This window comes from Schizophyllum commune (genome assembly GCF_000143185.2).
Source record: "Schizophyllum commune H4-8 unplaced genomic scaffold SCHCOscaffold_2, whole genome shotgun sequence".
Lineage (NCBI taxonomy): Eukaryota > Fungi > Basidiomycota > Agaricomycetes > Agaricales > Schizophyllaceae > Schizophyllum > Schizophyllum commune.
This window is the reverse complement of record NW_026089539.1, coordinates 1,244,409-1,270,362: the sequence shown is the minus strand read 5'-3', so window position 1 is coordinate 1,270,362 and position 25,954 is coordinate 1,244,409. Positions and strand designations below refer to the sequence as shown.

Below are 25,954 nucleotides of genomic sequence, written 5' to 3'. Positions count from 1 at the left end.
CAAATGATCCGGATGACCCAGGCGGCAGATGCCGGCCGGTCATCCGAGAACGTCGAACAATGGACTTCGGCTTGAAGCAATATAGGCCACATGCCGTTGACCATTTTCCATCCCGGTTTTCTGCTGACCCCCTACAGTTGAAAGCGCCCACCGTCGCTCACCTCCCGCTTCAGCTTTTGCATCGCATATGAAGTCGCCTCAGCTCGCTGCTCAGTCGCTGCGAGCAAGGTTATTAAGATATCATCAACTCCCCACATACGCCGTCAACGAGCTGGCGGACGCATATCTGTCCACCGTATCTCAACTCTGCGACACTCTCATGGACTACTGCGCCCTCCTCGACGAAGACGACCCCGGTCGCCTGGAGCTTGTGGCCTATTACGACTCTCAGCTCGACGCCCTTGCAGACGAAGCCGTCGGAAAGGTGGAACATTGGAGTGAATCCGAGGTCCCCATCTCGTCAGGGAAGGACGCCCTGGACAATGTGAGTTGATATTTTGTATGCCTCTCCAGATTTATTCTGATATGTCTCCTCAGCGAAACCATCCCGTCCTTGAGGAATACCTGAAACACAACGCCTATCCGTCTCCTATAGATAAGCAAAGGCTCGCTGAACAAGAGGGCATGTCGTATAGACAAGTGCATGTTTGGGTGAGTGACCTTAACGTCGACCGGCCTTAATTTGCTGAACATTTCCTAGTTCCAAAATCGACGTGCGCGAGCGAAAGAACACGGACGATCATCCACTGCGCTGTCTCACGCGAGAAGACGCCGAACTTGCATGGGCTCAAAGGGCTATGCCTGGCCTGCGCGAATGTTACCGCGGTCGGCGAGCCACGTCAACAGCTTGTCAGAAGATGTATGTTTATCCTTGAGTCCTTCCAAAACGCATCTGACCGCAAGACAGGAACCTGTACCCCAGAAGCCCTCCGGCCACGCGCCAGCTCGCTCACCGGAAAAACGTCGATTCGCCAGGCATCCTCTCCCGTACGTCGCCGTCCAAACAAAACAGCGTCGCAGGTCAAGAGGCGTTACGCAAGTGGATGACCTTGTGCCAGTCTTCGACAACATGAATGTTCGGTCTGCCGTTGTTGATCCAGCTACCACGTGCCAGGGATACGCCGCTTGTCGTGCATTCACCTACGTTCCGCCCAAGGCTCCATTGCCTTCGTACGTCCCGCCGCCCGGTCGATCGGACCCTCCTGCGCCTTCACAACCTTGCCCAACCACCCTCGGCTCGTCACCACAAGTGTGCGCGGGCAAATTCCCAGCACCTTCTACGCGCGAAAGTCGCCGCTCTCAAGCGCTGCGCGCCGTTAACTCAGCGGATTCGCGCGGTGATCGATTACATCGCCTGCCGTCGCTGACCTTCTCCGATTCCTCTTCGTCGTCGTCATCTCCCCCATCGTCTCCAGAGCTCGGGACCTTCGAAGACCTTCCAAGCGCAGCGCCGATGGATAATCTCTATCAAATTACCATGCAATCGTCGGCGCCGCCGCTCTCGTCCGCGTTGCCAGGCTCATTCGTACCATCCTGGGACCCTGCTCTTGACTGCGGTCGAGGTGCTCCATGCTTCCAGGATGGCCTGTGTCGTACGGAGAGCGATGAGCATGACTCTCGCTATTCCACCATAACATCTCAGGACCCTTCACTCGTCGCCAACGCAGCTGCGGCCTCGGTCGGGTCTTGCGTTCCGTCCCCACCATTCAGCCAAGCGGAGGGACAGGCCATGCCTCACATCTTTGAAGGCAGATCGACGACGCCGGCGCAAGCATTATTCGGTGCCGAGAATACCGCACTTAGCGACCTGAGCCTTTCCTTCTACGACTTCTACTCGTACGGTCGATCCGTCGTGCAAGGTCTAGCGCTGGCCGGATGGGCATTCGATGGGTGACCGCGTCACGAATCGGGCGACTCATGTCTCTACCCGACGCGGTACGCATTGGTCACCGTCTAGCCGGAGTTCGCCACGGCAAGGTGTTGTCGCAAGCAACTGCGACGACGCCAACCGCGCCTGCCGTCGCCTCTATCGCCTACTGGTCCTCGATGCTGCTGCCACATCCTGCGGGCCTTCAGAGCAGCTCGGCGTCGACGATTCACGGCTACCTTTCCTGTAGAAGGATTGAGAATGCCGGCCTCTGGCATGTGCGATGTTATGTCTGGACGCAGGCATGCAGTCATGTCTCTGTCATCCGACCCGGTTGGCTACTATTTTTCCCCCTCACCCTACGCAGCGCCAGCGATAATGCGCCAGTAGGGGCCTCGCTTGTAAACCATATTTTCGACTTCCCGCTCTCCATACGCTGAGGACAATGCGTTAATCCTCGCCGATCCTGTCTTATAATTATCGTTTATGTATCGACCCTGTCAGGGATGTACTCTATAGTCTATACCACAGATATAATCGCCGGCTACGGAATCGCCGCTCGCACGTTGATAAACTGGTCGCAGACCGGAGCCCTCTCATGCACGTCGGAGAGTGAGTCACGACGTCGGGGGATGTATCTAAGAAATAGCGAGTCCATGTCACTTGGAGGTACGCGCATGCGCTATACGCTGATTCGGGCCAATCATTCTTCGGGCTATCATGAAGATAACAAGAACAGAATGCATATGATGACACTGGCTGGGTCGTCAGAAGAAGGGGAAGACTGGCTCGCAAGGGAAATGGGGTATACGCAGTAGGAGGTGCTAGTAGCCGACTATGATACTTGGATATTCAACGGCGAGCCCGTCAGTGACGATAAATGAAGAGGAGGCGTTGCAAGGCAAGGATAGTACTCCACATGCGACATGGGCATACCGTAAGCTGCAGTATCAAACATAACGTAGATGCCAATGCCACTGGCGTCACTCCAAGGACTAGTCGGTACGACAGGGTCAAACGGAACGCACGAGAATAAATCGAGAGTGTCAGAGGGGAGCTCATCGTACCATGGCTGTAACGGCTCTGTAGATGCGGACGAGGCGTCTCCGGCGTTCGCTAAAGTATTTGCGCAATCCCATGTAGATATTGTACGCGAGGGCGGAGTGTCCAATCGACCGAGGTCGTCGGCTGCATCCCGAGGCGCAGAGTGACCATGTGGCTCAGAGTGGATGTTGCTGAGCGGCTGCAGGAGAGACGTCGAGGCAAGGCTGGTGGAATTGGAAGCTGTAGAGACGGTCAATGTCAAGCGTCTAGGGTCGCAGCCATGTGACGCACACTCACAGCCCGTCCCTGAGGCGCTACTGGATTCGGGTTGCGCAGGCGTCGAACAGGGGACCCGCTGAGGTGGAAAATTCGAGTGCTCGTCCCCGATAGGGACGCTGGGGCGAGACTCATTCCGAAGCCCGGCGGCGTTTCCGCTAAGGAGACGTTTGCTGAGACCATGGCCTGAACGCCCGACTCGGCGCTGTACAAGGGTAGGGCTCGATCGAGAACGAGGCCATCGGCGTGCCGAAGAACTGGAAGGACAGTCCCAGGTGGGCAGAACGCACCGACGCTTGGATACGGGCTCGTCGACGGCGTCGGGCCGCGGACGCTTGAGATCAGGTGCTACCAACGAAGGTTTTCCGAATTGTGGTGAAGGTGCGGTCGGGAGTAACATGAGCGAGCTGCGTTTGAAGGCAGGCAGTGGGACGCCGTCTGGGCGGGAGCTGCTGGCAGGTTTTGTTGGCGGGGGGATGGATGAAAGCGTCACGCTGGGTAGTAGAGGTTGATCGTCCCTTGGCGCTTGGAGAGACGATGCGGGGGAGAGAGACTTGCTCTTGCTGTAGGCGCGTAGATCAGTATTGCAGCTCCTCACATATATCAAGGGCGTGCTTACAGCGGGGCGGCTAGGTGTTCGCCTTTGCCCGTCTGTCCAACATCCCCTACATCATTCGGAAGCCCAGACGCGGTTGTGGTCTGAGTGTGCAAGGAGCCTTGTCCCTTCACCCTCTCGATAACTCTCTGGAGCGCGTCGCTTGGTTGAGAATAGTTGGCATACAATGACACGGCGTTATGTTCAATCTCGGCGAAGTGAAGTTCGAGGTCGGGTGATAGAGGTCGAAGCGTATCCCTCTCGGGCCAGAAGCGCGACGCCGCCGCGACGATCTCAATCTGAGATCGGTTGAAGCGGGTAGCCCGTAGGTGTGACCATCCGATGCGCTTTCGCGCGTTGACGAACCAAGTAGTTATTGCCTTGGCTGTGGCCTTGCTCTCCAGGCGAAGACGCTCGCGCTGTTGTTGTGTCGGATAGGGATTGTGTAAGTTGGCAAGCAACCACCTATAGCAGGGCTCGTTGAGACTCGGCGCGGCAGGTACTCTGTGAACAATCAGGCATGCAGCTCATGCGTGGGCAACCGGTGTGCATACCGAGTGCTAGCCTTACGCGACTGTGGTTTTGGGACGTGCTGAACCAGCGCGGAGGTAACGTTTCGATACATCTTGCTGCCGAATTTTGCTGCGGCATTTTCGAGAGCCCGTCGGCGATCTGTCGAAGAAGATGGATGCGCGAAAGGTAGAGCAATCGACAGCATCATATGCGTTACAAGAACAGTATGTGAGACAGGACTTTTGGTGCGGACACGACGATGGTGGAGGTTTGACACAGGCAAGTTGAGGCGAGTACGGTGACGCGGAGAGCGGGCCGGGCTCGGCTCACGGAGATGATGAAGAAGATTCCCACGAGGTTACTCTGTAACGAAGTCTCGATTGAAAACCCTTGCCCTCCTCCCTTGGAGGAGGGCCCTTTTATACCTACAGCTGTAAGTAGTCATAACTAGTCACGGAGTATATATACGAGTCATAAGAAACCAGGAGAACCTCAAGGAACTCCAAAGGAAATACCCCCGCGAGGGGTGAAGGCAGAGCACGTGGCGTCGGCTAAGGCCGAGGCGTCACATACCCCCCTCCAGCGCCTTCTAAGGCGCTCTGTAAGTACAGTAGCAACCAGTAAGTAGCACGTATGTATAGAATAGAAACGAGTCTTTGTTTTTGTATATATTTCGAACCTTTTCTGTAAGTAACTTTCGAGCCGTTGTTCTGATGATCTCTAGTAAGTAGTAAGTAACTACTGGTTCCCCTTGCCCTCGCGCCGCTTGGCACGGTTCGCCTCGAAGGCCTGCTGGCGGCGGGCGTTCGACAAGCGCCCCTGCATCGCCTCGATGGCCGTCACCTCACGAAGGAGGAGCTCCTCGTTGGTGGGCTCGGGCACCTTGCCCTCCACCTCGTCCATGTAGCGATGCGCGGCCGCTCCGCTGCTGATGTCGAGGATCTGACGCACCCAGAAGGTCCGATCAATGCGCTGCTCGTCGGGGATGGGTCGGACTTTGCCGGTCGCGAGGTCGATCGGGCACATGTGCTTGCCGAAGTCGGCGCGCTGGAGGATTTCCACGAACTCGGCATAGCCGGACGGGACCTCAACAACGTCGTGGCGGATTCCAGTAGCAGTGATGCCGTCGCTGAAGCGCATGTACTCGACGAGGATGGTGAGTGGGATGCGGTAACTGAAGAGGTATTCTTCAGGGTCGTTGCGCGCGTAGATAGGGATGACGAGGCGGCGTCCGCGGATCTCCCACGTCATGGGAACGATGCGGCGGTGGGCGAATTGGGCCGGGCCACGTGGCTTGGCGCGGCCGAGGAGGAAGCCGTCGTCCTCGGAGGCGCGCTTGGCGGGCGTCGTCTCAGCGGCGGCGGACGGAGGCGCGGTCTTATCCGCACCAGCGTCGGCGGCGGCGTTGACGCGCGGGATGGGTTGCTTCATGACGTCGGAGCGCGCGGCTTCCTGCTGGCGGATGCGGTCGGCGATGATACCGGCATTGTACTTGGCGCGGGCGGCCTCCTTTGCGCGGAGCGCGGCGGCGGTGTCGACAGGCGGCTCGCTGTCGATGAGAGTGGAGGCGGCAGAGCCGGCGGCGTCGAGGACGGACGACATCGTCTTGGGCGCGGGTGCCGGCGGGGCGGCCTCGGAACTGGGTGGGTCGACATCCATCGGTTGGACCGAGTCCGCCTTGTTGCCATTTTTGATCGCCGGCGCCGTTTTGGCCTTGGTGTGGGAACGGGTACCGACACGGTTGACGTTGGGCGAAGGGGAAGGAGAGTTGGGAAGCGGAGGTAAGGTAGAAGTATCCATAGTATGTATGTAGAGAGAGGAAGAGGAAATGGAGTTGGTTTGGCATACTGACTGTCCATCCCTTTTAAGGGGATCCCAGCTAAGCCCATTACCCGATTCGTCGTGAATCTCGCCATCGGGAACACGAGGCTCGATCGTGAGTTCGAGATTCCCTACATACAATTGGATATCCCCGGGGTCTGGTTCAGATCCAGCCGGGAGATCACCCGCTTTGTCAACGCCAAGCGCCTCAAGGTACTGCTTGACCTTCTCGAGGGTGGCAACATTCTTGATCGGGATCCAGGACATGTCGCCTGGCTTCCACTTCACCTTGAGTACTGCATCAGCACCCTTGCCGTGATGTCCCACAATCTCCTCAATTGCCCATTCTTTCTCCCAGGCACCGAAGTCGGCCACCTGAGTCTCAAGGCGGCCCGGAAATAGCCGATCATCATTGGGAATATGAATTCTCAATAGAGACGCGTGGAAGCGCGGGTGTATTCCCCGCTGCTTCAACTCCTTCGGGAGATCAAGAAGGAAGGCCTCATTGCCTAGATCCTTCAGGATGCGGTATGGTCCAATGAACTTGGGAAGTAGCTTACGAACGCGGCCCTTCGGGAAGTTCATGTTGGCAGTTGAGACATATACTAGATCGTTCTCGGCAAAAGGCGCGCGGATGCGGCGTCGATTGGCATCACGTGTCTGCTTGACACGCGCGGCGAGCACTGCGTCATGAGCCTGCATGATGGCCTGCTTGACGCGGCGCGCATAAGTCCGCACCCCGGGATATTCCGTCGTGGGTGCGTCCTCCCAGATCATGGCGCGGGGCATGCGACCAGTATTCAGGAAGAACGGTGCATACCCCGTGCTCTCCGAGCGCACGGAGTTGATCGCAAACTCAACCGCCGGCAATTTCAGGACCCAGTCCGATTGAGCGGGCTCGACGCATTCGCGTATCATCTGGACAACTGTCCGATTGGCCCGTTCAGTTGATCCGTCGGTCTGCGGATGGTATGCAGTTGACATGCGCAGCTCCGTTCCGATCAACTTGTGCAGGTGAGTCCAGAATATGCTCGTGAAGAGCGAATCCCGGTCACTGACTATGTACTTGGGGAGCCCATGTAGCTTATAGACTTCCGCAAAGATAATGTATGCCAGAGTCTTGGCAGTCACATTAGTACGCGTCGGAATAAGATGTACCATGCCGGTCAGCAGGCAGATCACGACGAGAAGGTAATTGAAGGTCCCATTGTGATTCTCGCTCTCGGGAAAGGGACCCGTGAAGTCTATCCCGATAGCTTCCCAAGGCGTGCCAGGCACCGGCAGGGGATTCAATAGCCCGTACGGCTTGTGATTGCTGGGCTTATTCCAAGCGCACGTGGTGCATGATGCGATGAACTTCTGCACATCAGGCACCAGCGTCTTCCACCACACCTGATCACGGAGCACGGGGATAACCTTAGCGGCACCGAGATGCGCGAGTAAGGTGTGTGCTTCCTGAATAATGAGTCCTCGCACGGAGCGACCACTTTCCTTGATGTTCGGAATGCACAGCAGACGACGAGAGTCCTGCTTCAGGAAGATGAGTCCGTCAACCACCTCAAAGTTTCGGAAGTGACTGGGTTCTTCCAATATCTTGGCAAAGAACGGATCGTCCTGATACTTATCCCGGATCAAATCTTCAATGCGTACACCCCGTGTGTGATTGGGTATAGCCGTCAAGATAGGTTCCGTGAGGCTAGGAGGTGCGATATCATTATCTTCGTCACCTTCCGCGCCGACCGAGGTCGAGACACGTGTTTCCTCTGCTGAGGCTGGTGTCTCGCCTGTCGGGTGTTCTGGTTCGGATTCCGACATCTGGACAGCACTAGGTATGTCTATATTCGCATCCTCTGTGATTGGGCTGCCGACGTCGGGCGACGACGGGCTGTCTTCGACAGCGCGCGAGTGCGCGTTCTCTCGGGTACCCGAGGGGTACTCGGAAGATGCCGAATGTGATGTTCCGCTGACATCACCTCGCGTGGCTTGATCGGAAGCAAACGCGTGATGAGCTGGCAGCGCGTTCTGCGCTGCTTCCTTCTCACTCATCTCGTCTTCAAACGCGTTCGGGTCACTTGCAAAAGGTTCGACCGGGTCGTCTCCCCCCTCCAGACGCGTCGCGCGTCTATCAGAATCGCCATCCGCCGCGTGATCGCCCACAATCAAGCGGACGGATCCTTTCTTCGCAGCGAGTCGGCGAACCCAGTCGTTGAAGGCCTTCGTCGAGCCTTTCGGACGACCGCGACCACGGCGTGGAGCTGCGTCGTCCCCGCCTTCTGGCGCAATTGCCAGGGCGCCAAGCTCGGTCACAAGCGGCCGAGTAATGTCCATACCGTCGTAATCGACAGAGCCATCCTCATCAAAGGATGTATATTCAGAGGGAGAGCGCAGTGTTCCAGGTGCGTCGCCCTCGTATATGCGTGATAGTGCATCAGCTAACACGTTATCCACGCCCGGCAGGTACACGACTTCGAAGTCAAACTCGCCCAACTTCTCAAGCCAGCGCGCTTGCCGCCCCGAAAGGTTTGGCTGCCGCAGAAGATGGACGAGACCACGATGGTCAGTCACCCACGTAAAGTGGAATCCCTGAAGTAAGTCGCGATGTCGCTGCATTGATTCCACGCCAGCTAACATCTCAATCTCATGTACAGGATAATTCTGCTGAGTCGTGCTCAGCTTCGCGGAGAAGAGCGCGATTACCGTTCCGGTACGCCAATCCTCCCCTTCAACGACTACTCCTGACAAAGACGACTTAGAGCCGTCGGTCAGAAGCCAAACGCGCGAAGTGGGCTTGCCATCCGGCCCGAGGGTGATGCCTCGGCGTGAGACGCGCTTGCTCGCGCTCACCAGCCGCTTGCAATCCTCAAACGCGCGCTGCTGCGTGAATCCCCACTCCCATCGGTGAGTTTCGCCGCACAAATCGTGCAAAATGCCCAGGGGCGCGGCGATCTCGGCGACATTGTCGGCGAGCCAGCCCACCGCGCCACAAAATGCGCGAACTAACTTCTTGTTCGTAGGCACCGGCCACTTCGCGACCTCGTCAACGCGGGCAGGATCGACACGAATGCCGTTCGCATCAACGATTCGCCCAAGTACGCGCACTTCAGGCTCGAGGAAGTGCAGCTTATTAACACCCAGATAGAACTTCTCGCGCGCCAGCACCTCAAGCACGGTTTTGACAGCGCGAACATGCTCTTCGAGCGTGTCCGTGTATATGACAATATCGTCAAGGTACACGTCCATGAAGACACCTAGGTAAGGGCGAAAAATATGCGTCATTATTGCCTGACACGTCGCGACAGCATTGCAGTCGCCCTGGAGCATAACCTTGCTCTTCACGTTACCATCAGGCGTCGCCATGATGTTAACGTCTTCGTACTCAGGTAAGACACGTATTTGCTCATAGTGGTCTTTCCCGTCGAGAATTGACCAATATTTCGCAGCGGCGACGCGACGCAAGATCGCGTTCTGGTCGGGGAGCGGGGACGACAACTTGCGCGTGTTGTCGTTGCGCTCGCGCAGGTCTACAACAGTACGTAGCTTCGTCTTCTCGCGCTGATTCTTCGCGATGAGAAGCATGGGCACCGTGTTCGTGGCGGTGGTGAATTCCCACCGCCCCGAGCGCATATATGCGTCGCGTTTCTCATTCCATTGCTCACGAAAGATTGCAGGGCAATTCGAGCGACGGAACGGGTACCGACGGTCGGGGTCTATGATGGGAATCGTGTGATTAATCGCACGCAAGGGCGGGAGCTCAGTCTCCGCGATGGTCTTGCACAAAGGTAAGGCCATTTCGACTAGATGCTTCCGAATAGCTTCTAACTCGTCCGAGCCAGGCTCGGGCTCTACGTTCGCCATGAACAAGTCGTCGACGTGTGGCCCCTCAAGCGGCAGCGCCTCAACGCTCCCAATGAGGATCTTCGGCGGGTTGATGGAGAACGAGATGGAATGCTGGTACAGGAACGGAGTCCCGAGGACGACGTCGTAAGTCGCGAGGTTCAAGACGTCAAAGACGCGCTGCTCGTGTATAGCTGACCATTCAAAATCTACAGACGTATGAAAATTACATTTCGAGCGCGACCCGCTCACTGCCATCGTCATGGACACCTGGCCATCGTGCTCAATGAGCGGAAGGCGCAGTTGAGTAGCGAGAGCCGAGCTCACGAGATCTACTGACGAACCAGAGTCTACTAACGCCTTGCAGGGATGCCCGCTTACACGAACGACGAGGACGATGGGCCTCGGGATGCGGCGGCCGCTCCCCCGCGGGAAGACGGCTGTCCGTTGCGCAACGCGTGCGGACGAGGACGCCAACGGCGCGGAGCGCCCCTTCGATACTGCGAAGACCGTCAGCTGACGCCATGGAAGACGCGAAGCTGGGAAACGTACCGGCACGTTGGACGCCATGCGCACCATCGTTGCCCACGCCTGTGCGAACACGCCGGACTCAATCAGGTCCTCCGCGGGCTCGCGAAACCAACGCGCGGGGAACGCGCCGTCGGGCTGCGTGAAGACGTCGAAGCTTCGACGCGCTGCGGCATCAGCAGGCGACTCGAACCAGCGCGACATATAGCGCTTCGGGTGAGCCGTGTTCTGATGCCCACCCACGAAGTAGCGCATGCGCTGATACATGTACCAGTACCAGACGTTGATACCGGCGTCAATGTCCTTGAGACGAAGACCCCACGACACGCCCAGGAGCGTGTCGCACACGAGGATGACCGGCGACCCAGAGTACGGCCGGAAGGCGTAGAAGCGGGAGAGGTCAGCGCGACGCTGCTCCTCGCCGACTACGCGTCTGACTGCCCAGTTGAGGGCGTAAGCGACGCTCTCGGGCACGAGATCCCCGAGGGTAGTGCCCGTGGAGTAGAGGTACGCCATGCGACGAGCCTGTGAGGTGTCCATCCCGAAGTCGACGCATATCTGACGCGCAACGTAGTCCTCCATCGAGAAGCCTTCGCGGATGAAGAACGCATTCGGGATGCGAAGCGGAGCCAGTTCGCGACGCCCAGCTTCGGCCTCAACAGTCTCGAAGAGGGAGACACAATCGTCCTGGGTCTGGACTGGCAGGAAACGGACGGGCGCGCCATCGCAAAGATACGAGAGCGGCGCGAGGTTGTGGAACATCGCATCGCGCAGCTTCTCGCCGTCGCCAGGCCAAGCGCGCACGGCGTTCAGCGCGAACGCACCACGCACCCGCCACTGCCCCAAGTCGCCAACGTATGAAGGGTCGCAGGCGCGACCGATAAAATCGGCATACTCGGGTGTCTCGCAGAGGGCGAGCAAGTCGTCGCCCGAGCAAAACTTGGGAGGCTCGCGCCTCGTGCGCAGCGCAATTCGCGTGTAGTAGTCGAAGAGCGGCTGCACGTAGAGGTGGGGGCGTCCGGGAACGTCGCCACAGACAAGCGGACAGTCCGCGAGGACGTGTGTTGCCCACGGCGGTGAGCACGTCGTGCAGCGTGTACTGTCCGGGTTAGACCCAGGTGAGTCGTGCGAGGGTTCGAACTGAACCATATTGACTGACAATGTAGTCGTGTTAGTGATGCCAGCACGTCTCTGGTCGAGCAGACGTGCCTGTTCGATTGCCACCGAGTGAATCGCGAGACCAGGAGGTCCAGAAGACGTCGAAGGTACGTGGTTCGCTTCGGGACAGTTTCGGCTTATATGGTCCTTAGACTCACAGCGGAAGCAGCGCCCCTCTTCACGGAGGCGCTTCAGGAGCTCAGGAGATTTTCCTGGCTTGCGGTTAGGAGGGGCGCGACCGTTCGCGCTCCTTCCATTCGGCGCGGAGGTACGTTGTGACCCCCTTGCCTGTCCGCTGAATTTACCTCCAGTGGTCCTCGAGCGTTCATTAGAGCTCGAGGTGCGCGTTCCAGCGGCAGCAGACGCGTTCGCTGGCGGCCTAGAGGAGGGAGCAGAAGAGCTCCCGCCTCCAGAACGTCGGGACGATGCAGATGCGCCACCCGTGCCGCTTCCGCGGTTGGGGGGCGATCCACCATGGTCGTCAGGGCGCCTGCCCTTCGCTTGGGCTCGGGCAGCGTAGCTAGCCTGCCAGAGCTGCAGAGCACGTCGGTACGTAGGCTCTAACTCATCAACTTCTTTGCTGAAGCCGTCCTCCATCAGGCGCTTCACGAGCCAGGAGTCAAGGCCTTCCCAAAACTTCAAGACCCGGTTTCGGCTGGTCTCCTCAGTCAGCACCACCCAGAAGCGCTCTAGATCGTGCATGTAGTCGCGGAGATCGCGATTGTCTTGGATACAGGACTTGTACCGAGTACGACATTTGTCTTTGTAGTTTAGACTGAAACAGTGATCGAATAAATCTCTGAAAAAGTCGTCTAGATTTGCGCTTCGAGAAGCACTAAGCATGTAGTTCTGCTTGTAGAACCTTCTGGCCTTGCCAGTGAGCCAACGCGAGACAACGTCGGCCTGCCGAGTGGCTGCCACTCGACCATCAGTGACATACTGAAGAGAATCAATGACGAAGGTCCAGAAGGCCTCATCGTCCTCCCGGCCGTCGTAGGACTCGGGAGGCTGCGGCTTAAGGCGGCTGGCCTTACCCGCGCTGTCAAACTGTCCGTCGTCATCCGAGTCTGAGCTCGGAAGGCCGACTACACGGCTTCTGATCATAGCCATGTACTTGTCCCAGTAGGACTCGCCCCCAGCTACATAGCTCGGACGAAGCTTGTCTTCGGGACTAGAAGCCTTCGAAGGACGTTCACGATGCACCGCGGGGGGCACAGAGGCCTCCGCGGTCTCGCGCTTGATTGCGCTCAGGTCACGTGTCGGTTGAACTTCGTTCGGCACCGATCGCTCACGTGCGACGCTCGCAGCGCGCGAGCGTGCGGCGCCAGACCCATCCGTGAGGAGTTCGACGAGATTGTCGTACCTCTCACTGAGCTGGCTGACCTGCCTCGCCAGTTTGGCATTGAGGGCGGCGTAGTCCGCGGCCTCAACAGTCTTGAGGTGGAGTGCATCGAACAGATCGGCGATCTGCTTGTTTTCGGCGGCGCGGGGTTCCAGATTTGCCAAAGACACCCTTGGCCCCTGATTGGGCACTTGAGCCCGCGATCCCCGAGCTCGATTTGCGGCATCCAGGATGTCCCGCTGAATCTCGGGATCGTGTTCGACCTCGTCGAAGTCGAGATTACCGAAATTGCGTAGATCCGGGCCTTTACCCTTATCCATCCGGTCCCTACTGTTTCCGGGGATAGAGCTCTCAGGTACGTTCACGCTTTCGGACTCGCGAGCCCCGTGCTCGCTGTTCTCATCATACTGAGGGAAAATTTTATTCGTAGTATTATCTACTTCCGTGGACTCTGGCGCGATAGCGCGACTGCCCACAGCACCCGGTGCACGCGGCTGAGCACCAGCTTCAGGCACGAGGCCGTCGGCGGCATGCGCGTGGGTCGGGGACTGAGCAGCGGCATCGGCCGACCACTCGCCCTCTCCAGGGTCTGCTCCGTCGAGAGCAGACACCTGGCGGGATACCCCCACCGTCGTGGCGGAAGCACCCGACGACGGCACAACGTCGTGTTGCACCGTCGCATGCTCGATGACCTGGTCATCGGCGGTGGCAGGCGGCGCATCTTGAGCGCCCGCCGTACCCGAGTCGGACTCGTTGTCCGAGAGTGCACTAGTGAAGGAGTCGTCAGTACCACGCCACGCGGTCTGAGACTCACCGGTGTCAACCGACGCTGCGCGAGGGCGGAAACGTCCGCTGGAGTCGCGCAGAGGTTGAGCTTTTGGCGCCATTGAGATTGTCGACAAGGAAGAAAGGGTAATTAAGCCGCGAAGGGTGCCGGGTTGATCAAGTCCGTTGCCTTAGCGGGGGGAATAGGGGTAGGTAGTGAAAACTTTGCTGGTTGCTGGTTGTCGAAGTCGAAGTCGATGTTTCTATCGAGGACGTCGAGCCAGAGAGTAAAAATATGAGGCGAGTACGGTGACGCGGAGAGCGGGCCGGGCTCGGCTCACGGAGATGATGAAGAAGATTCCCACGAGGTTACTCTGTAACGAAGTCTCGATTGAAAACCTTGCCCTCCTCCCTTGGAGGAGGGCCCTTTTATACCTACAGCTGTAAGTAGTCATAACTAGTCACGGAGTATATATACGAGTCATAAGAAACCAGGAGAACCTCAAGGAACTCCAAAGGAAATACCCCCGCGAGGGGTGAAGGCAGAGCACGTGGCGTCGGCTAAGGCCGAGGCGTCACACAAGTATCCGAGTACAGGTAGCGGGGCGTAAGCAATATAGGCCTGGTCTATTGTTCGACTGTTCGGGATGCTGGCCGCCACGCGATGATCCTGACATTCCCCATGGGGAAATTATGACCATTCTCGTAATCTCATTCAGATAGAGCCAATCGGTCTGTATGATTTAGCTAAGCTGGACCCAGGATCGGAAAGATGGATCAATGGACGAATACCGCACGGGCAAGTTGGAATGCTACCGAGTAGAAGAAGACGGCCACATATCGACTGCTAGGGGCAAGTAACAGGCTCAGCGTTAAAGCATCAGGTAGCATCGACGGTGACCAGAATCCATTAACAATATACACATGGTAACATATGATACAACACCGAATCTTAGCAAGAAGGGTATGTTGTGAATGATATAGACAAGAAAATCAGGATATGAAAATATAAGTAAGTCGCTGATATATCACAGCGGGCACGATCACTTCGTCCGGGAGGAGTCGAGGTAGATACTTGGAGAGCGGATACGACGATGCTGTCGATGAAAGCACGCCGTGACTTCGCGCGGAAGTTGACATACCACGCATCGCGCGACATTTGTCGGTGGACTGGTACTACTTGCAAACCTGAAGATATGATTAGAATGTGCGCACGTCAAAAAGGTGGTTGCATACCTATTACATGAGTGGCGAGACGTAAGCCGGTCCCCAAGACAAGCCACTCATCGGAAGGCCGCCAACGAAATCGCGGAGACCATCCATCGCTGTCCGTGGATAAGAACTTGGGAATGAGTCGGTGATCTCCCAAGGCCACAGAGTAGGTTCAAGGAAATTCGTCGTGCCCGACTGCGCAGTATGGCAGTGGTTGCCGCCTGCGTACATATCGAGAGAGAGGTATGCGGTTTCGGCGTCCACGTAGCTGGGTGTATCTACGCCGCACTGTTTGTCGAGGTCGATGAGATTCCAGTCGCGCAACTGGTCCTGGTCCTGCAAGTCGACTTCGAAGGCATCGAGGGGGGCCATGTCATCATTCGGTGGTATGGGCAGGGAGGTCGTGCCGGCTGCGGTGGAATCAGCATCAGCGACTGTCGTTCGACACGTTTCCGATGACAGTAACGAGATATCGATGAGGTCTGTCAAATCATCAGCCATGCGAGGAGTAAATTCAGGATTATAGACGCACCGGACGTGATAACATCGGAGGCAGACAAGGGGAAAGGGTCTTGAGGTAGGCTGATGGGTAGTACAGACGGCGATGTAGGTGGCTGGTCGTCGGCGTGGCACAAAGAGACCGGCGTCGCGTCTAGAGCAGGCGCGCCCGCGACGGCCGTCGTAACCGTGCTCGTCGACAGTGAGGTGGGATATCGCTCGAAAGATGGTGGATCGCCGAGAGATATGGAGCGAAAGCCGTTGGCATTATTGTCGGAGCTTGCGCTGTCATCCTGCGCCAAGGACGGCGTAGAGCTCGCGCGAAGCCGCTGATTAGGGTGACGAGGCCGAGATTGCGGCGGCTTCGAGGGCGATACGCATTTGCGCGGATCGCGCCACACAGGTAGTGTGCGTGGACGTTTGGCCGATGGCTCTTCGACGTCTGCAGGAGGGGGTCTCTTGGCGCAGAGAGAGGGCTCTCCGAATTTATGAAGGGTAGGCGGAGGACAAGAAATGCACGCTGGCGGAGGAGCGCACGAAGGGGGACCTTTCGACTCTCGTTTGCTTCGGGAAGGCGTGAGTGAGGAGGAGGCCATGGAGTGTCGCGAAGGAGCCTCTGCAGGCGTCGGAACGGCCTCGCGGCGAGGAAGGGATCTATAGGCAGGCAGGTAAGTAGTGAATCTGATCAAAGACAGACAGTGACATACTGTCGTTTTGCGGACGGACCGGCGCTGTCGAGCTCGGCGTCTGCGGAACTCCTTTTCTTGATGTGATTGGCGGGAGACTCGGGCGTTTGGGTAGGAGCGCGCCATTCCGCGCGGTGCCGGGCTTTCTTCAAAAGGGCCGTGTTCGGATGTAGAATATGAGAGTACAGCGAGTTGGCGTTTGCCTCTATCTCAGCAAAGCGAACCTCGAGGTCGGGCGGGAGGGGGTTGGAAGCGTCGCGCACCGGCCAGAAGCGTGAAGCCGCCTCGACTATACCGATCTGGGAGCGACCAAAGCGGTTAGCACGCAGTAATGACCAGCCAATCCGTTTGCGCGCGCTCATAAACCATGAGGCGACCTCCTTGACGGAGGTCTTGCTTTCCTTCGACAGCGCCTCCCATTCTTCTCGAGTCGGATACGGATTGTATAGGTGGTTGAGGAGCCACCTGTAGCAGGGCTCATTGACCTTAGACATGGCAGGCTTGTGGCTATCATAAGTCAGATCTGATACATACCCGATTGAAGGAAGACATACCGACTGCTGGAGGCTTTACGCGTCGCGTGGGTAGGTAAAGCGGCGGCGACAGCGGAATATAGCTTGTCGCCGAGATGAGGAAGGGCGACCTTGAATTTGTTGGAGACCCTTTGCAGAGCGTCCTTCCGCTGCGACGATGTGTTTGGCGGCTGCTTTGCAGCGACCTTCGTTAAGAATCGCTCGAAAGCTGAGGGGTGAGAGCCCTTATCATGGCGAGTGGTTGGATTGTGTGGCGCTAGAGGATGACGCCCAGATGTAGGTAGCGACATGACAGCAGGACGAGGAGACGGCGATGCCCAGATCGAAGTACTGTGGCCAGGCTGCACTATCGAAAGACCATTGTTCGCCCGTTTGGGCGATCCCCGATGGACCATCATCATCATGGAGTGATCCGTTCTCACAGCTACGCCGATCATTGTTCAGACCAGTACTGGCATCTTGTTTGCGTATCCACGCATTCGTAGTTCTGTTAGCAGACTCACGCGTTCGTACATACTTGTTTCCTAAACTGCGCTTGAGAAGGCTCGAGTACGACGAGGAAGTGAAAAGACGACCACCGTTCATCATGATCAAGTTGGTCCCGGGTTTGATGCGATCACCACACCCGGGACTCAATATTCCCCGGCGCTTACTGCACGTTTACTGTGGGATTATTCTGAATCAGCTTTCGATAAAGACCGCGGGTTGATTGAAAGGGCATATTGAGGCCCAGCCAATCGGAGGCCGTACCGATCAATATGCCACCCATAAGACCACAATCGACCCATCGCCTTTATGCGTCGCTTATTCAAAATTAACTCCCACCACACCTGAGTTTCAGTATTCCCTGGCGCATACTGCAGGAATATCGTAGGCCAGTTTTGAATAAGCGAAGCATAAAGGCGACGCGTGGATCGTGGTCTTACAGGTGGCATATTGATCGGTACGGCCTCCGATTGGCTGGGCCTCGATATGCCCTTTCAATCGACCCGCGGTCTTTATCGAAAGCTGATTCAGAATATTCCCTCAATAAACGTGCAGTAAGCGCAGGGGAATATCGAATCCCAGGTGTGGTGTCCCAGTATTCATGCAGTATACGCCGGGGAATATTGTGTCCCAGGTGTGGTGGATCGCCTTCCTTTCGGATTGCTTCCGTTCGGCCTTTAGCGAATTCAGGCTCGAAGTTTAACTTCAGTCATCGTGTCAGAAAATGTGTTGCAGCGTCAAGAGAAATTGAATGTCATGTGGATTTGCCTGCGCGAGCGACAAAGAGAAATAACATGAAGCGCAAAGAGGGGGGGGGTGAAAGGCTATCTACCAAAATCGTATACACAGTACGATCTATCCTACTAAAGTGCCGAGTCAAGATTGGGCGCATACGGCGCGTGATAGGGTATATAGTACAAGTGGGTATCAAGCAGCCGCAGGGGTGAGCCTACGGCGCTTAGGCGGGGCAGAGTCCAGGGACTCGTTCTCGGTAGGTAGGGCGCGTTTTCCTGGTCGCTCGGCGACGGCGGCGGTTGCGATGGGGGCTACGTTGTTCCTAGGAAGGGTGTCGACACGCGTCTCCCACCAACCGCAAGGGTGGAGGAAGTCGTCTAGACTGTAGTCGTCTCCGCACAATGGCTTGTCGCCGGCCAGCATGCTGAGGAAGTCGATATCGGAGCTGCTCGGCGCCGACAGGTCGGGGAAGGAGTCGCATGTGAAGTCGGAACGACCGAAGAGGCCGCCCCACGGGTCCGTGCCAAGGTCGATGATGCTGTCGCCCGTCAGCTGAGGGATGAGCGTCGGTGGTGTTATGGGCGCGGACCCCGGAGGAGAGGAGGTAGACGATGTGGGAGACATCACGATGGGGTCGAACGAAGATGATACGTCCACGAAAGGTTCAGATGCTTTGCCGGACGGCGGTGAGTCTGAAAGCTCAGTCAGACACGCAACATGAAAGCTAGCGAGTTGGACTCACTGTAGGAGATATCGTTGGAGGCTAAAACAGGGATGTCGGCGTCAAGTCCGGAGGGTAAAAGGTTCCAGAAATCGAGGTTGTCGTTACATGGCGAGAGCAAGGTAGTTTCAGGTTGTTGAGGGGTGGAAGTGGGGAGAGACAAGACGGAGGGCCACGCCAACTCGTCTATGAAAGCACTAGGTGCAGGATGAGGGGCAACGGGCGCCGATACGGTCCGACGACCGCCATGGCTTCGACCGTTGCGATCCTTGGGAGATTGCGATGATATCGATCGACAGGATGCTGAAGAGTGCGGACCATCCGACGCGCGGACGCCCCTACGGGTCCCAGCCTGAGAAGACCGGGGGTCGCGCCATTCAGGCAGAACTCGACGACGCTTGGCGTCCGGAGACGCATCGTCTACGGAGCGGGACCGCTTCAACGAAGACGTAGGTGAGGTGGATTGCAGAGACGGCTCCCCGAATGTGGGCTGGGTTGGCTGAGTAGGTGAGATGGTGAGAGCAAGAGAGGAGGCAACCGATGGTGTGGTCTTCATCGGTCCAGATGCGGAAGGGGGCGACGGTCGCACACGCGATGCGCGACCGGACGAAGCTTTCGGGGAGTCGTTAGAGACAGACCTGAATATATGTGAGCGATAATTTGAGGGGGAGCGAAAGGACAAGTACCTGCGCTTCGTAGGCCTGTTCACGTCAAGGTCGGCATCTTCGGAGCGACGCTTCTTGGAGATGTTACTCTCGGAGGCGCTTCGACGAGATGGCTCCTTGGCGTTCGTTGGACGGTTCTCGTTCTTCAGAAGGCGAACGAGAGTATCACTTGGCTGAAGGGAATTGGTGTAGAGGGACTTGACGTTCGCCTCGATCTCGGCGAAGCGAAGTTCAAGATCAGGCGGCAACGGTCGGGTGGTGTCACGTTCAGGCCAGAAGCGAGAGGCAGCGGCGACCATGAGAATCTGTGAGCGACTGAAGCGTGTTGCGCGCAGCTGAGACCAGCCGATTCGCTGGCGTGCGGTGACAAACCAGGCTGTGATGGCTGGCATGGTGCGGTCACATTCCCGGGCCAGAGCTTCGCGCTCTTCACGGGTGGGGTATGGGTTGTGTAAGTGAGATGCGAGCCAGCTGTAGCAGGGCTCGAGCTTTTCCAAAGCGGCTAGAGAGCTACGAGGTCTGAGTAAGGTCTCCGCGGAAACTCATGAGGAAGCGGGCGTACCGCGGATGAGGGGTCGTCTTGTCAATTGCAGGTTGTTTGCTGGTGGCAGCGACAGAGTGTGTTAGCTTGCCTTCGAGGGACGGAAGGAAGAGGCTGAGGTCGAGGGCGGCATTCTTTATATTGGACATGCGCTCAACCGACGCTGAGCTTGTACGCTTGGTAGCGACGTTGACCAACAGGTGTGGGAGGTTCGTTCTCGAGTTCAATGGAGCCAGTCTCGTCTCCGACGAGGTCGACATAGTAGCAGCAGTAGGTCGAATGGCAGACAGTAGCGGGTGTGCGGGGTAGCGCCGTCGCCAGAGTTATAAGCCAAGTTGTCGGGACGGACAAAGAAGCCTCATGTTGTCCGTCAACCTGATTGTTCGACTTCCGGGGAAATCATTTGATCCGTCCGGGAGACGGGATCAATTCCGGAAGGGTCGAACAATGGGACTTGGGAAAGTGCATATTAGGCCTGTCAACAAGCCGGCGCAAACACCTTTTCCCTCCCCCGGGACGCATACCCGCGCGTCGATATTCCCTCTCGACCTACAGTCCTCGTTCTCCAGATGTCGTTCCTCGACTACGACGAGGCTCGGATGACCGCTCTTATGCGTCGTCGCCTGCAAGCACAGAAACTCCCTGCCGCATTCATCAAGACGAGAGTCGATGCCTACGTTGACGCCGTCTCGCAACTCATCGAGAGCGTCACGGTGGCGTACAACCTCATGGACGAGGAAGACCCCAATCGTGAAACCCTGGCTGCCTGCTGCCAGTCCCAAATTGATGCGTGGGCGGACGAGATGACCGCCCCGCCAGACGTACCTACTCCCCCGCAAGAATTGCAAGACCCCGAAGCCCAGCCGGTGAACCTCCTCAAAAGGGTGAGCTTCCGGCTGGTGCCCGACTCACCCGCCCGCTAACCAATTCGCAATAGGCTCGGCGACCCCTGCTCGACCGATACTTTGACCTGAACGCATATCCGTCCGTGACGGACAAGAAGGCGTTGGCAGCGCACGAAGGCGCTACCTACCGGCAGATTCACGTATGGGTGAGTGCCCAACCCAACAGCCATTGAACAAGTCTCCTGATCCCGCGCTTGATAGTTTCAGAACCGTCGGGCGAAGGCTAGAGCCATGAACATACCTCTGCGAAAGTGCGATACTTCCCCCGAAATGGCTTCCGCGCTGCTCGAACAGGCGCTTTTTGAGGACGATGCCGAAGAACAGTCCCCTTTCAACGAGCCTCTAAAGAGCGACACCGACGTGTGTATCGAGCTTCACTCTCGCTTGTTTGCAGAAGCTAATGAAGTCGCAGGATATGTCCTTGCCATGGATGCAAGACCAACCTAGCGCTGTGGCCGAAAGCCCACGTGCCCGCCTGCAATCTGAGTTCAACACCGGCACCCCGCTTCACCAATCCGTATCTCGGCATCGTCCGTCGCGCGACTCGCGCCGGTCGAAGCCGGTCGATATGGATGATCTCATCACGGCCTTCGACGCCATGAACGTTCGCGGGGCTGGGACCAGGACCGCCATCGGGGCAGAAAAGGGTTATGCAGCGCGCACGGCCATCACATACGTCGCCCCGAAGGCACCTCTCCCTTCCTACATTCCCCCTCACCAACTATCATACGCTCCCCCTATGATGACCTCCGGCAAGCCTGCTCTCGCGGCCCCCACCCAGCGTAAGCTCCTGGGTCTCCCCAAGCGCAAGCCAGCGGCAAGGCGACGCTTGACATCGATGTCCTCCGACTCCTCCCGCTCGTCGAGCCCAAGCTCCGACCGGGTTCCGTCTCTCACCTACTCCGACAGTTCTGATTCCTCCTCCTCGCCGTCGCCTGAGCCGCCTACTTGCTTCGAGTCGCTGCCGTCACCACCCAGCCCGACTTGGGTTGACCTACCTTCTCCCTCCTTCCCGATCATCGTCTCACCTCCAGGCCTCATCGCACACGAGACACCTTCGTCGTTGACATGGCGCGAGGATGCTGGTGCGGAAGGAGACGATGAGGATGACTCCTGGGACCGTGCTGCGCAACGCGCCATGCTCGGCCCGTCGAAGCCCAGGCGCAAGACGAGCAAGCAGAAGACTGCCCGGCCTCCTTCAAGGCCATCGCGCTCACGCTCCGCCGTTGAATGCGCGCGGAGCCCTGCGTCTGACCCGCGGCCAGTCCTGCCTGTCGCATCCGACGACGTTGTCTTCAACGGCGTGACCACCGCCGTAGTACAGGACGGCATCGAGAGGCTCCCCGGCTGGGATGAGCTAGACCTCTCCATCCTCGACGTCGACCCTACCACCGCTGGGGAGCTCGATATCCAGATCGGGACGTGGGACAGCTCGAATGCCACCCTGCCCGCTTCGCAGTGCGACTTCGGTCCGGTCGCTACCTTCGGTGACGCTCCTTCAGCCCCGGTGGCTGAGGTTCAGAGCGAGCCTGAGAGGGAGCAGACTGTCGACGAGTCACCTGCGAACACGGATGTCGACAGCAGTGCCTGGGCAACGCAGCTCTCGGGATGGAACGACAATTCGTCGCTGATTACCGTCGACAACCTCGGCTTCAACGCTGACTTTGCGCCCAGCGCGTTTGATGGCTTCATTGCGTCGAACTGGAACCTCGAGCCTGCGCAGGAGCCAAGCTCGACCCCGTCGACATTGTTCGGCAGGCCCGGCTTCGAAGCAAGCAACGTCGCGTCGACTACGCAGTCCGCGACGGATGTCACTGCTTCCAACCCTACCAACCCATCCACCCTCGGCGCCACTGTGCCCGAGACTACCTTTACCTTTGGGTCAGAGTCTACACAACCGACCTTCAAGTTTGGCGCCTCCACCTCCACTGCCAGCGCTGCTGCCACCCCCACTCCTGCCCCCACCTCATCATCATCTGCGCTCAAGTCCGCCGTCCCCTCGACCACCTTCACCTTTGGCAAGCCCGCCGCGACCCAGCGCTCCAATTCAAAAGCGCCCTCATCATCAACATTCACCTTCGGCGCGCAATCGACCGCAACCCCTACCTTCGCCTTCTCATCAACACCCTCGACTTTCCGTTCTAGTCTCCCATCTGTTTCTTCGTCCTCTTTCTCCTGTGCTCCTTCCTCGTTTGCTTTTGGCACCGGCCTCCCGGGGCCTTTCACCTTTGGAATTTCTGCCTGAGTACTCTAAGTTCTTGTGCGCCCGACTGCAGAGTTACCGTTTCATTTTCATCTCAACGACGGCCTACTTATATCGGCCTCGTTCTAATCTTCGACTTCGTTCTTGCTTTCCTGCTTTCTTGCTTTGCACTTCAACTCTCAATGTACCACCACCACCCAAGGCATCACTTACCTTATTGTATATCTATGTTCGTGCTACGCTGTGGATAACAATGGAACCCTGGAACTTCTCGTGTCTTATCCTCCGTATTGCTTGACGCCGCTGCAAGGGATGAATGAGCCGGAGAGAACCTCTTATAGTGATCGCCACGCGAAAATCGACGGGCTCCCTTCCAGGCCTGACATGGGCACGGATGTGCCGGCAAGTAGGCGCATGGGCATTGTCTTCGTGGGAAGTACAGCTGTAGCAACGAAACAATCCGACTGCATTCACGAGGCTCACAGCCCCAACATGCGATACTGCGAAGTGCATTGTGTGACCGACCGTCACTCCGATCACCGTGATCCGGGATTTCAAATGGAGTGGACCCACAAATACGGCCATGCGCCAGCTAACTTAAATGGCTCCTGCCGGTACAGTATTTGCAAGCTGCTGGGCCACAACTGTCTACAAAAACCTACAAAACAATCGAGTGCTATGCATGGCAGGCTTGGCATAATACTGCCGTCCCCTGCCGGTGTGCGGACGTCCTAAGCGGCAACTGCCGTACACGCGCTGATGGAGAAGTAGACCGTGACACTTCCGTTATAGTCGAACAATGCTGGCTCAATCTCGCCGCTCACGACAGCGTTGTAGCCTTAAGGTGACGTGACCGCTGCCTTCCTTCCCCCACCTTGTCCCCAACCACCATGGCCTCGTCCTTAGCGAAGCCCCTTGGCCCTTCCGCTGCTGCGAATACTATGTTGTCCAGCGTCACTGCCTTTCAGAGCTTCCTCGCCGACAACGCGACCAAGCACCCCGATAACACTTCTTACGAGCGACGACAAGCGATTGAGAAGGCCTTCGAGAACCTCCGCGTCGACCTCCCCAAAATCTACGTGCCGCCTCGCGTCACCAAGCCGAAGCCGTCGCAGCCTGAAAGTGCTCCGGCCTCGCGCTCTCCAAGGTATGCTCACCGTTGCATACATGTATTCTACCAGTACTCAAGGTCCACAGAACGTGCCCACCGAAGCGTATTGACGCATGCTACAAGTGGCTTCTGAACCACTTGCACAACCCGTATCCCACTCGCGAAGAACGCGAAGACCTCGCCAGGCAGAGCAGCTCCGACATCAAGTCCATCACAGCCTGGTTCGTGACAGCTCGCCAGCGTATCGGCTGGTCCAACCTACGCGCTACTCGCTTTCAACGCTCGCAAGTCCTCATCGTCGAGGCTGCCTCCAAGTTCTGGCCCGAGCGCGATACTCGCCAGCCACTCGAGCCTGACCTCGAGCTCCGCTTTGCCGAAATCGAAGCCAACACCCGCTCGATGTATAGCGAAGAGCAGTACCCCAGCGTAACGCTGATGAACCTGCTTCAAGAACACCAGCCGTCTTCCGTGGCCGTCGCGTCGAATGCGCCGAGTAAGAAGCGGAAACTGGACGGGCCTGCCGACCACGATGGCCAGGAGCACAAACGTAGAAGGTGCGTCTGAGCCACTCTTATGTGTATATCTCGTACTTACTAACTGACGCAGGTCGGCTTCTACGCCACACACAACGTCGACATCCGATGTGTCTCGTGAGAGGAAGGTCGTAAGCGCCCGCCGCAAACGGGTCCCGTCTGCTCCTCCACCCCCGACTGCGCACGACGCCGCGCCGCCAACCCTGTCGCTTGCGAGCAGCGTGTCCTCTACTCCTAAGTTTGGCGAGCCCTCGCTGTCGTCGCCCTCCCCAAAGAATTCCCTCAAGCGCACGCGTTCCGACGACGATGCTCGCGAGGCCAAGCGCCCTCACCTGCTTCCTGTCTGGAATGACCCACGCGCTCGTCCTCGTGCAGCCTCGCACTCGGGCGCGAAGACCAGTTCGACGCGCAAGCCGCCATCGGCTGCTCGTCGCGTTCGTAGCGAGGCTCCTCCGCAACTGTCGCGGAGTGCGTCCACTCCTCTTGTCCCTACCCCATCGCCCTGGGACGACGACGTCTGGTCGTCCTTATTCGCCATCGACACCTCAGGTGTGCAGGAGGCGTCAACATGCTCGATTGACCTTCCCGCGTCCGATGTCATCATCAACCCCGTTAACCCCTTTGCCGGCGAGGGACCTTCGCTTCCATGTGAGTTGGACATGCCTTCAATTCCTACCCTTATTGACCGTGCTTCTCCAGGCGAGAGCAACCTGAGCCCGATCGATGTCCACGAAGACGTGGCTTCCCCGTCCGAGACGGTGGACCTGTCTCTGCCGACGTTGTGCTCCACCCCATCATCCACCAACACCGACTTCTCTTCTCTCCCATCCCTGTGCGACGCGCACGAATTCGACTCCATCTACCCCCAACTCCCCTCCGCATTCGACAGTACCTGCGCACCGATCGACGGTACCTACGCGCCCCTCATGTGCCCCGATTACACCTCGTCTGGTCTCGCCGGCGACTGGTACAACTACAACCACCTCGACGATCCCCTGTTCATGCTCGGAGCGGATCTCCAGCAACTCCCTATCGACGCTGCGCCCTCTCCACCTGAGTGGGAGTGGGCGTTGACTGCTCAGATGCCCAGCCCGCCGCGGATGGTGGACGACCTGCCATCGCCTAGCCGCAAGCGTTCTCTTGATGAGGACGATGCGTGCCCATCGAAAGACTTGCCCGCTGCCAAACGCGTCAAAGTCTAGGCGATGATCACCTCCAATCATTGCGAAGTGGTCCGGGTTTCACCATTACCTCCCAACTGCCTCCAACGACACCTGGTCGCCCGTGTCCTCCGCCGACACCGCCCAAAGAGCCTTCCCCCTTTCAATACTCCCCACCTCACTCACCCCACGAACCGTTCGGGCTCTTCCCTCACCCTGTGA

At 57.8% G+C, this 25,954-nt stretch overlaps 6 protein-coding genes across 6 annotated transcripts; 3 read left to right on the top strand and 3 right to left on the bottom strand.

Moving 5' to 3' along the window:
• Nucleotides 1–102: 102 nt before the first annotated feature.
• On the top strand, nt 103–2,428 carry SCHCODRAFT_02565082 (uncharacterized protein). Its single transcript, XM_003037449.3, has 5 exons — nt 103–484; nt 538–651; nt 701–859; nt 908–1,859; nt 1,958–2,428. Exons 1-5 carry the CDS (start codon nt 188–190, stop codon nt 2,305–2,307), a joined length of 1,872 nt encoding a protein of 623 aa, XP_003037495.1. The 5' UTR covers nt 103–187; the 3' UTR covers nt 2,308–2,428.
• Nucleotides 2,429–2,625: 197 nt separating this feature from the next.
• Nucleotides 2,626–4,553, bottom strand: SCHCODRAFT_02610293 (uncharacterized protein). The gene is made up of 4 exons (XM_050344418.1): nt 4,337–4,553; nt 3,807–4,286; nt 3,203–3,750; nt 2,626–3,151 (listed from the first exon to the last, which is right to left on the bottom strand). Exons 1-4 carry the CDS (start codon nt 4,405–4,407, stop codon nt 2,703–2,705), a joined length of 1,548 nt encoding a protein of 515 aa, XP_050202145.1. The 5' UTR covers nt 4,408–4,553; the 3' UTR covers nt 2,626–2,702.
• Nucleotides 4,554–14,595: 10,042 nt separating this feature from the next.
• SCHCODRAFT_02684088 (uncharacterized protein) lies at nt 14,596–17,000 on the bottom strand. The gene is made up of 5 exons (XM_050346765.1): nt 16,694–17,000; nt 16,161–16,646; nt 15,488–16,107; nt 14,980–15,437; nt 14,596–14,931 (listed from the first exon to the last, which is right to left on the bottom strand). The coding sequence occupies exons 1-4, from the start codon at nt 16,960–16,962 to the stop codon at nt 14,983–14,985; spliced, it is 1,830 nt and encodes a 609-aa protein (XP_050202144.1). The 5' UTR covers nt 16,963–17,000; the 3' UTR covers nt 14,596–14,931; nt 14,980–14,982.
• A 1,085-nt stretch (nt 17,001–18,085) lies between these two features.
• On the bottom strand, nt 18,086–20,080 carry SCHCODRAFT_02488787 (uncharacterized protein; the record flags this gene model as incomplete). Its single annotated transcript, XM_003038784.2, has 4 exons — nt 18,086–18,585; nt 18,636–19,252; nt 19,301–19,789; nt 19,842–20,080. The coding sequence occupies 4 exons, from the start codon at nt 20,078–20,080 to the stop codon at nt 18,086–18,088; spliced, it is 1,845 nt and encodes a 614-aa protein (XP_003038830.1).
• A 257-nt stretch (nt 20,081–20,337) lies between these two features.
• On the top strand, nt 20,338–23,203 carry SCHCODRAFT_02610278 (uncharacterized protein). Its single transcript, XM_003037450.3, has 4 exons — nt 20,338–20,704; nt 20,758–20,871; nt 20,927–21,085; nt 21,138–23,203. Exons 1-4 carry the CDS (start codon nt 20,390–20,392, stop codon nt 22,968–22,970), a joined length of 2,421 nt encoding a protein of 806 aa, XP_003037496.1. The 5' UTR covers nt 20,338–20,389; the 3' UTR covers nt 22,971–23,203.
• A 615-nt stretch (nt 23,204–23,818) lies between these two features.
• On the top strand, nt 23,819–25,774 carry SCHCODRAFT_02489147 (uncharacterized protein; the record flags this gene model as incomplete). The annotated part of the gene is made up of 4 exons (XM_003037451.2): nt 23,819–24,075; nt 24,126–24,593; nt 24,646–25,220; nt 25,272–25,774. 4 exons carry the CDS (start codon nt 23,819–23,821, stop codon nt 25,772–25,774), a joined length of 1,803 nt encoding a protein of 600 aa, XP_003037497.1.
• Between the last annotated feature and the right edge of the window lie 180 nt (nt 25,775–25,954).